Source organism: Catharus ustulatus, chromosome Z (genome assembly GCF_009819885.2).
Source record: "Catharus ustulatus isolate bCatUst1 chromosome Z, bCatUst1.pri.v2, whole genome shotgun sequence".
NCBI classification, from domain to species: Eukaryota; Metazoa; Chordata; class Aves; order Passeriformes; family Turdidae; genus Catharus; species Catharus ustulatus.
Window position 1 is genome coordinate 35698761 of NC_046262.2, and position 10890 is coordinate 35709650.

At 37.7% G+C, this 10890-nt stretch overlaps 1 protein-coding gene across 5 annotated transcripts in view; it reads left to right on the plus strand.

Annotated features, from left to right (window-relative positions):
* Positions 1-6382, plus strand: part of VPS13A (vacuolar protein sorting 13 homolog A) — a 121179-nt gene extending 114797 nt beyond the window's left edge. For all 5 annotated transcript variants that reach the window (XM_033085189.1, XM_033085190.1, XM_033085191.1 and 2 more), the window contains 3 exons: positions 33-156; positions 1544-1618; positions 3577-6382. In XM_033085189.1, the coding sequence (XP_032941080.1) occupies positions 33-156; positions 1544-1618; positions 3577-3627 (250 nt within the window). In that variant the 3' untranslated portion in view covers positions 3628-6382. The remainder of the gene's footprint in view (positions 1-32; positions 157-1543; positions 1619-3576) is intronic.
* Positions 6383-10890: the final 4508 nt, after the last annotated feature.

Sequence of the window (10890 nt, forward strand, 5' to 3'; positions counted from 1 at the left end):
TTTTAAAACTACTTTTGTTTTCTGGTGCCTAGCGGTGTGTTATTTGTGACAAAAGGGGCATTTGGACAGCTGACATGTGAATGGCAATACACTTACGATGAATTTACCAAAGAACCATTCATCGTTGATGGTCGAAGATTGCGCATTGAAGCCAAGGTACGTTACTCTTACTGTGTTCTGTTGCCTTTTTGTGTTTATGAAATTGGTCTTTGAATTTCTGCTCACTCTCCTCTGAATTCTTCATCTCCTTTGTATTTACAGTGCACTTAGAGAAAGGAGTTGAAACTTGGCATGGGTGAACTCCTCAGTTAACTAGTCTCTGGCTGTTTTAAGCAGTATGGTGGCTTGGTATTTGCAGTTGAGATTATTCCTTGAGCTGTAGGAATTTTTTGTTTGTATGCACCAGTTCATGGTGTATTCATAGTCTGGAAAATGCTGATACAACAAAAAGCTCAGTAGATTGCAGAATATTTTTATTATGCTCTCTGGAGCATATAGTATTTTATTGTCTTCAAAAATGACTGTAATGACATGTATTTTTCTCTCTCAATGCAAATTGAAGAATGTTGCTCTTAGTTGCAATTTTTCCTTAAAAAAAATCTTCTAAATTCCTTTCCCTGGTAAGCTGGCAAAGGGCATAAGGAGAAAGATGACCACCAATGACTATTTACAGAGGCAGTTTCTTAAAAAAATTCTTAAATTCTTATTGGTATAGTCACTGAACTTAGTTTCATTCAATAAATTTGTCAGCCAGTGTTTTGTTTCTGTTTTTAATAAACTTCAGGTGTGTAATTGCACATACTGATTGTCAGGACAATCTTGATGGTGCACAGCATCATTCAGTTTTTCACTCAGATTATTTGTTTCTATTGCAGAGAGCATGAAAGGCAGAGCCATATTGGTTTGGAATCCTCCAAACTGGATTTCTAACTGCAAGTGAACTTTTACAGGATGAAATAATTCTTAGCGTTTCTGCCATTTCAGACAATGCTGAATAACATATCCATCTTTACCCCTACACAGCAGTCATTTCAGAATTCATTAACATGTCTGCAGTATGCTCTTTATTGAAATCTATGGTTGAAAACTGTATTTTGCAAATAACTCCTTATGTTTTTCTTTCTGAAGCCTAAGTTTCTGTTTTCACTACCTATGTCCGCTACTTGCAAGTCAGTATTGGTGGAATGTCCATTCAAGTAATGACTTGAAGGAGAATTATAAATTAAAACCTTGGGGAGTAATGGACTTTGTTACCACATGTGCATTATCTGCCTTCCATTCCTACACACGTTTCAGGGACTCCATAGTAAAAACGGGAGTCTCTTACTGCTGGAGTGTTCACTCTACTGTGCTTTCATGCAGAAAATGGTCTCTCTCAGGGTATGTGCATGTGATGCAAACATACTCAGATGACTATTCTTGGTACATGTGGCTGTTTGAACCATTATATCTGCCTTGATAATAAATAGCATTGTAGTCGTAAAGTCTGAAGTAACTAACGTCAAGTTTGAATTACTGTTTTGGTTTGTTCTTTTTTTTTTAGGAACGAGTTAAGTCTGTCTTCCATGCCAAAGAATTTGGAAAAATTATTAATTTTAGAAGTCCAGAGGATGCTAAGGTAAAGTCAAAATACAATTAAAATTATAGTGGTAAATTTGACTTTTAATGTGTAACAGAAATACTCTTAACCTGAAACTATGGATATTTGAAATTCAGTATTTCTACATATTTATTACAATCATGGAAATAGCAATAATCTACTCAGTACTGAATTTCAAAAACACTCAATTCCAACGCCAGACTCTTCTCTACATAAATCTTCTGAATTACAGCACTCGTCCGATTGATTGGCAGTAATGCTAACAAAACAAAAAAATCTAGAATATTAATTAAAATAGTAAAATTTAATAGAACAAAAGTATTTGTAAACTACTCCTAGTTTTGTTTCAGGTGGTGGGTAGGGGTGGAATGTTACTGCTCTGTTTTTTAAAATACAGGTATTTTTTTTAAGAATTAAGAAAATCCTTAATAAAAATACCAGTAGTTCGTATGAATTATGATATTGATGCTATTGTTATACACATTTTCTGTGTAACATCTTCACTTTGACATCAGTAGTTTTGAGTACAGCAGATGGTAGGAACAGTTCAGATCTGCTACCAGAGCTATAAGGTCAAAGTTCTGCCTTGTTTTTAACTAGTGTAGCTAGTAATTTTCACAAAAAATGAATGAGTCTTGTGTATATTTCAGTGGGGTGTGGTTCCCTGGAATCATGGTTTGAGACAGCTGGCAAAAGTTACATTCTCTCATTAGTTTAAGTGCTTTTGCGTTTTGTCGTCAGTTTAAGTTGCTTTTTGTCTTTGTGAGGATAGTTTCTAGTTACAGGTAAATTATAGCAAGTAACTCTTACGTCGAAAAGGTAGGGGGCCTGTGCTGAATTTGACTTGTCTGTAATCTTGGGAGGTACTGAGGTTTTCTGTTTTTTTCTTTTTGGCTGTAGTGGAACAAAGGTGCGCAGTGCTGAGGTCCGTTAGTCTCTCTGGGAAAGGAATCCCATCTATGCCCAAGCTAAATCAGGAATAGTTCCAAAAGTGAAATTAGAACATCATATTACATACACCACAAGTCTTAAGTAAAGAAAAGAAAGGTGAAAAAATTTAGTACACTTTTCACAAAAATATTGGGGTGTGTATTTTTCTAGAGAGGCCCATGAAACTCACAAAGCCAACACAAATGTTGATATGAGGGGATAGAACCTGAAACAGTAACAGGTTCTGATTTTTAATTATCGACTCATGTTTCTTCAAGAGGTATACACATTTTTATGGCAGACCCTTGATATAACTTCATGTCCTACTCTAGATTTCAAAGTCACTGCCCTTTCCCCAACCCTCTTTTTTTTTTTTTTAATATTCTTGGGAAAATAATTTCACTTCTATGTACTGTAAACATTCCAATATGAAATTCCTTAAAATAAACAAGATGTAGTTAAAGAAAGCTTTTTTTTCCCTAAGTAACCTATCACACTGCTGCAACCTATTATTGTCTTCTGTCTGTTGCTTCTCTGTTGTCTGTGATTTGTCTGGAGTTGTAGATGAAAGCAGAGACAGAATGGGGGTTAAATGTTGTCTTCTTTTTTTCACTCAGATTATTTGTTTCTATTGCAGAGAGCATGAAAGGCGGAGCCATCCTGCAAACTGGGTTTCTGACTGCAAGTGAACTTTTGCAGTTCTGTAAAACTGTAAAATTATCTACCATTTCAGACAATGCTGAATAACATATCCCTCTTTATCCCTATACAGCAGTAGGAGGAAAATCTTTTTCCTTGCAGTACAGATGAGAAAACAAGTTTAGTTAGACATGGTATCAAATGTTGAATACTGGGGCTTAAATGACTAAATTTTCGTTTTAGAGAGCCAAGGGTTTATACTCTACAGAAGAATTTTTGACACCTAACTTAGTTAGGAAAAGAGCAGTAGTAGGTAGTAAAGGCAGTGACAAAAGCTAGTCTTGTTTCAGCTGCTTTGTCTGTTTTGTACCACAGAAAGATTTTAATTTTTACTTTTTTCTTCACAGTGGATCCTTTCTAAACTAGAGGAAGTACGAGAAAATCAACCGAAATTCTAATGAATGGAGAAGCACCAAGATATTAAGAACACTGAACAGCTACCTTTTAATTCCTCTTTCATGAGCAGAACTGTTTGAATATCATCAACAAAAGCAAAAACAGGAGGAAGGGAAAATTTGTCCAGTTATTTATTATAGTCACAACAGTCTATATCAGAAAAGTAGATGATGTTAGCTTGAAAAAAATTACGTAATGATAGAAAAAAATATGCCAAGTTTTGTCTTGGTTTGCTTGATTTTTTAATGTAAGAATTTCAGATTTCATTTTTTATATAAGCAGTATAACGTGAGTTTGTCTTTACCTTTGATACTGAAATTGAACTCTGGAATAATTCTTATGATACTATTTGGAGCAAATCTTGCAGCTTTGATTTGACTGTGGAAATCAGTACATACTATGTTTTGGTTTTAATGTGACTTGAGGTTGTGTTGAAATACAAATTTCTTTGTGAAAGGAAATGTTAACTCTCCAGTGTTACAACTCAAAATATAAGAAGGAGGCTGCTGATCGGAGAATTTGAATTTAGGTCATAAGTGTCTACTTAGTTGACAATACTAGGGCTTTTTGTAAATGAATGGACCAGGTCACAATTAATTTACAGTACAGTATCACTTTTAGTGTAAACTTTTTTATATCCTACTCAAGGAAATGTTGCAGCACCTCTATCAATTATTACAGAAAATTTAACAGTTTACAAAAATGCATATTGGGGAGAATTAACTCTGCACTAAAAATATTAATAAGAGCCTATTATTTTAAGTAGAAGTTAGTAGCTGTCTTGCAAGTCAAGAAGGAGTTTATGGGGTTATAAGTGCACTGTTGCATACCAAATATAAATGCCTTGAATTGCACAATATTGTGTGCTAAGCAAATGACTACTGAAGTCAAATTTATATTAAATAATAAATATAATATGTCACAGTTGCTTTTATTAACTTTTCTTACCCAATGAAACTTCTTTGTTTCATACCCAGGCAGCAGCATTTTATTAGCTTGAATATCTGCACTTCTGTTTATTTCTTAGATGTAGTAGTAATAGTGTTGTTGAATGATTGTTTACTGCAGTTGATACAAAAAGTACATGGAATGATAGTGTTACATGAAGGTTTCCATAAATTCCCAAATCAAAGTCTTCAAAATATCTTGTACATACAGAAAGCACCTACTGCCAAAATATGATTTCCAAACAATCGTTCGGAATATTTATAGCAACAGATATAATTCTAACATTGCTGGTGATGCTTGAAGTATACAAATTGTTCTGTTAATCTAAAACAACTAGCATGTAACCTATAGTTGCAGATGTTTAATTTACTGTAAGTCTTGCCATTGGTGTTGAATAACCATTTAGCAGGTTACAAAATGCAGGTAATTTTGCAATTTTCTCCATAAATTGTAAATTGAATAAAAATACTATAAGGGGATCCAAAACTATTATAATAATGGTATTATTCCAATCATTTTGTACACCAAGTACATACCAAGAGTTTTAACTCAGGTTATACCATGCCAAACTTCCATACTTTGCCTTAGATAAGTGGTGGTTTCAAGTGCACTGAGTATCATCCTTTATCTGTCGCTTGTTTTTCATCTATCATTTCTGTCTTAGGCATGATAGTTTGTTTAATAGCCTCATAACATTCTTGATAAGTATGTGATCTCCTCTGCATCCCCGGCATTTACAGAGTACCTGCTGCAAATTTCACAATACGTCTTGTACTTTGTACATTCCCATTTGTGTGTGGCTTTTCCATTTATCTGATTCTAAATATTTCGTCTCCATAGAGCCTCTATTTTAATTATTTCTTCTGTTTTGTTAATAAACTCTGATTCTGACATCTCAACTGGCTCTTCAGTAATATTTCAGCAACTTAACTCTTAATGTTGAAGGATTTATTTTAAATGTGCATACTTGTGGTTAAGCACCTCATGTTTTGGAGAACATAACAATTCCCCCAGAATAGCATTTTTTCTTATAAACTAGAAAATATTTTGGTCTTCTTCTAACTAAAAGCCTTAAGACAGGGTCTAAACTGTCCAGAAGTCAGTGTGGGACTTCTCTTCCACATCCCTTGGTTTCCACTTGAAATGAAAGTAGGATTTTCTATAGGTCCCTTTTCTAGTCTGTAAATCTGTCTTTTGACTTTGTTTTTTTTGAGAAAGCTTTCTCCATATAGTCATGAAAGGGTTTCACCATTTCTTGGCAAACACCAGTTGTCTCCTTTAACTATATATCGCCCCAGGGTGAAGAGAAAGGTATTTAGACTTGTGCCATTGTGTAATTTTCTGAATTACTGCAGGTTGTATGAGATGTCTACTCTGCTGTGCCTCATTCCTTATTGCAATATACATATTTTTTCAACAAGAAGGCTGAGTAGGTGTGTTAATTTTTATTGAAAGTGTATATGCAACTAGAAAAGGGGATCTTGATAAAAACTGAAATGTAGGCATTTAGTTCTGCCCATTGTGGTGTTTAAAAGTGTATCTTGGCCTTTACTGAAGTGCTGAAGAACTACTCCTCTTCTGTATGACTGTTATGTAAACTTAATATGTTTGAGAAACATCATTTGGGTTCTCAGTTTGCTAAGGGTTACAATTACCTCTAAGAAATTGCTGAAGCATTTGTAAGTCTGTTGCACTTCCTTTTTGTTCAGCTGCATGGCTTTCATGGCATGGCTTTCTTGATTTCTACCCCATCCTATCCCCCACTTCTTAATCTTTAATAAAGTGAAACTGAATTTTATTTGACTGAAATGTGAGTATTACTTGTTTTCTTTATTTACTGCTTTAATTAACAGATAATACCATTACTCAGAGTTCCATAGGTCAAGCCAAATCCTGTCTCTGAGTACACATCAAACTTCTGTTGCAGCAGGCTCGGGAAAATAGAATTGGAGATTTTAGAATTTACCTTTGGTTTATTGTTTTAAGACAAGTTTTTAATAGCTGGATCAACATATATAATTTCTTTTTAAAATTGTGGTTTTGGAGGTGTGGGGGTTTTTTGGCAGTTGTTTTTTGTTGGTTTTTTTCTTCTGTTGCTGTATTGAAACAGGCATAGGGGTGTTGCCAGATGATAGAATAATGGAAAGTTTGGGTTGAAGGGGCCCTTACAGATTACTTGGTTCCTGTCTGCCTGCTGTGGGCAGGGACACTTTCCACCAGACCAGGTTGCTCAGAGTCCCACCTAACCTGGCCTTGAATAGCTCCAGGGATGGAGCATGCACAATTCCCAGACAGCCTATTGCAGTGATTCACCATCCTCAAAGGAATTTCTTCCTGATATCTTAATCTAAACCTACTCTCTTAATCTGAAGCCATTCACTCTTGTCCTGTAACTACATGCTCTTGGCAAAAGTTCCTCTGAAACTTTTTTGTGAGTCTCCTTTAGGTACACGAGGCTGCTACATCATGTCCCCAGAATCCTCCCTTCCCAGGCTTAATCTCCCGAACTCCATCTTCATACAAGAGCTGCTTCAGCCCTCAGACCATCTTCCTGGTCTTCCTCTGGACCATCTCCAGGAGGTCTGTGTCTTCTATTGAGAGCTACAGAACTGGCACAGCACTCCAGGTGCAGTGTCATGAAACTGGAATAGAGAGGTAGAATCCCCTCCCCTGCCTTCTGGCCACACTGCTTTGGATGCTGCCCAGGTTACATTTGGATTTCTGGGCTGCAAGTGCACTTGCCTAGGTCATCTCCAGCTTCTCATCCACCACTGCCTCCAAGGCCTGTTGAAGTGTGGTCTCAATGCGTTCTCTAGTGAACCTGTATTTGCACTTAGAAAAACCCAATTCTTATTTTTATTTTATTTTTTTTTAAAATAAAGATTCTGTATGTATGACATTAGCTATTTGTTGTCTTTAGTATATTACAAAATTATTCTTACCTGTGGACTTGGGATTTTCTGCCCTGTATATGCAAGTACAACTCTGCAGCACCTAGGAGATGAAGCTTTATCTAATCTGTATAGCTATGATCTTGGTCACAATTTTTGCTTTTGTGTCTGCAAGAATCTAGAAGTCACTGACCACACACACAAGATTTATAATTTGGATTTGATTGTCTTCATGGCAAATCTGGAACAAGAATTCTAAATATTCCTGTAATACTTCAAGGGAAAAGTGGATTTGTTTTAAGTCTGTTCCATACAAAGTAAAATAATGTGTTATGTACAGTAATTTCATGATTATAAGCCGTACCATTTTGACTAAAATTTTGCTCCCACCCCGGAAATGTGGCTTACACTCAGGAGCAGCTAATATGTGAAAAATTTTCTGAAATTTCCAACCCTGGAAGTGCCAGCCAGGGTGCTGAGCCAAGCACCTGCCAGTAAAACCTGGGATTGCGTGATTGTTATGAATTGGTTACTCTGTTGCGTGGCAGGTGGAGGCGGGCTCTGTGCTGGCAGTGTTGGGCGGGAGGGAGGTGGGGGGGCTCCATGCTGCCATCCCCGCGGCTCGAGGGGGAGGTGGCGGCTCCATGCTGCCATCCCTGCGGCCCGGGGCAGAGGCGGGGGACTCCGTGCTGCCATCCCTGCGGCCTGGGGGCGAAGCAGGGGGCTCCTGCCCAACCCTGTCACCGCAGGAGCAGGCAGGTTCCATCCTTGCCTGCTGCCACTGCTGCAGGTGCTGGCGGGCTCCGTCCCTGCCTGCCACCATGGGGCAGCGCCGGGCCGGGGTAAGTGAGCCCGGCGGCAGCAGCGGCTGGCCCTGAGCGGTCCTGCTGAGCGGCAGCACCGAGCTGGGCCACCCGGCCCCGTCGGCAGCCCCGAGCAGGCTGAGCCCGCACGGCCCGAGCCGAGCCAGTAAATCCTGCGATCCTGTGATTCTGTTACTACTTGGAAACTTTGTTGCACGTGGGTCCTCGCTGCGAACGACAGAGCGGCTTATAATCAGGTGCAGCTTATTTATGGACAAAGAAAGAAATGTTGCTGACACCCGGAGACGCGGTTTATAGTCAGTGCGGCTTGTAATTGTGAAATTAATGTAATTCTTTTTTTTAACTTGTCATGGTACATGAAAGGCTAAAACATGTGACTGCCAGAACAAGCATGATGAGGTAGAACAGTAATAGGAAAAAAGGGGAAAATATGGAATTCTTTTTTTGCTGGATGTCTCCAAGTGGTTTTTTTTTATCTTTGAGCATGTTCACTCCTTGTTGCATCAAGCAGATTAAAGACTGTGTGCAGAGGTTTGCTTGGTAAGTGCCTTCATGTATGCTTTTTATTGTTGGCTGTGAAGTGTGACAATATAGCAACCTTTTGCTGATGGGTCCTGCAGGTAACAGTATCACCATCTGCAAAACTCATACGCCACCAAAACCAGGTTCCCACGTTCATGATGCAAATGTCCTACTCACATAAACTGCAGATCTTGGCTCACAGAGGAAATCTGTAAGAGTTTAAACTTATTTTTCTGGAAGTTCCAGAGGGCTCTAAACTGGATCAAGCAGTCCAGGCATTTGGGCCTTTCTTACACTTTCTTCTAATAAATCTGCTGCCCTAGAAAAGTATTTCATTGATGTCTTTTTATGTGACTGGAATGGAGTAAAACTCCATTATAGATTTTATGACAAAAAATGCTTTTGAATTATTCCCTGACCAACAATGGTTAATTGAGAACAGTAGGCTTGAGGACTTGCCTGACATCAGTACTTCTAAAGGAGGGTTTAGATGACATATTGGGAACATGGGTGGTACTCACACAGATGGGCTATTGTATTTTGTGCTTTCTGCTACCCTCCTTGGCTGCTTTTTGTTCAGCAAGTGGCTCTGTGTCCTGTACCTCATGCTAGGGTGTTCTTCACTGTTCTCTCAGCATAGAGAACTGCCATTCATTAGTATGGACACGGTGTTGTAGGTCAATGTCCTTTACTTCCTTAAAAACATAAAACCATTGTTTAAAAGGTGCTTCTCCTGCTTTTCCAACACTAAAGAAAAAGCAGATGAGTCAAATGTTACAGACTGTTTTCTTCTGGAAACACTCTTTTTTTCTGTACTGCTGGGGAAAAGGGATCTGTATTGTTTAATATATGAAACTGCAAACATCTTTTATGAGCAGGGAAAGGTCAGGGTGTGCTTTTCCCAGGACTGAGCTGTGAGAGCTATCACCTGGCAGGGCTACAAAAAGCACTACTCAAACTGAAAAGTCAGTAGGACTTTATTTTTTTCTGTGCTTCACAGAAACTGCTGATTTATGCTGATAGTAAAAACTACTGCTATATTATTATCCCTTAGAAAAATGGCATTTTCACGTATTGAAATACTGGAGAACCTCAGCATGTCTTTTGAGGTTAATTACTGCTCTTAGGAGGCTGTTCTACTGACATGCTGTACTCACCAGTGTTGCTGGGAGAGCTGATCAAGTGCCAGTAACCTCCATGAGTTTTGCACAGTAAGAACAGCTTTCAAAATTGCCCTTGTGTTTTTATTATTTTGTCTGTGAATTGTTGACCCAGTGAAGGAGAATTGACTGTGCCATTAGTGGTGTTAACATCTTTAGTGGAGGCACTTGTAGTTGGGCAGAAAGTGTAGGAGGTATGAAAATGGCTGGAAGTCTTTTAAAGAATGACCTTTACTACTCTTTAAGCTATGGGAAATTACCCATGAAGCTTAATGCCAGGGGAAATGGAAAGTGCAAAAAGCAAGTTGTGTTAGTGACTTGGAAGAATTTAAGGCCTAGTTGATCACAGGTACCTGTGGATAATCTTTCAGCTTCTATGGAAGTGAATGCTGAGAATATTTGTTAAGTGCCTTGCCCTGTGAGAAAAGTGTTATTATAAAGCATTTGAACAAAAAGGTAGTGATGTGCAAGAGTCACCAATAATTAATATTTTGTAATCACTATTAGAACACCCAAGGACTTGGTCTATCAAGACTATAGAGAGCTACTTCTGTAAAGCATAATAGGCTTACCCTAATCTTTCATTACATTGTTCAGAACAAGAATATAAAAATGTGTAGCACCCCAAAAAACCCTAACTTGTTATTTTTAAGGCAATACTGTTTCAGATTTTATGGTTGTAAATGCTAAATTTAAAAAAAAATCTCAAGAAAATACCAACTGGAGAGCAATGTAGCTATGTACATTCCTCTAAATAAATCTGATTCTTATATCTGTCAAAAAATAATTCCCTGGCAAAACTGAGACCGGAAATATGAACAGAGTATTTTAAATGTACTTTAAAAGTACATTTCCTTTATATTTACTTCAAGTTTACTTAAAAAGTAAACCTTAAAACTAATTCTTTAAAATTCTTTTAT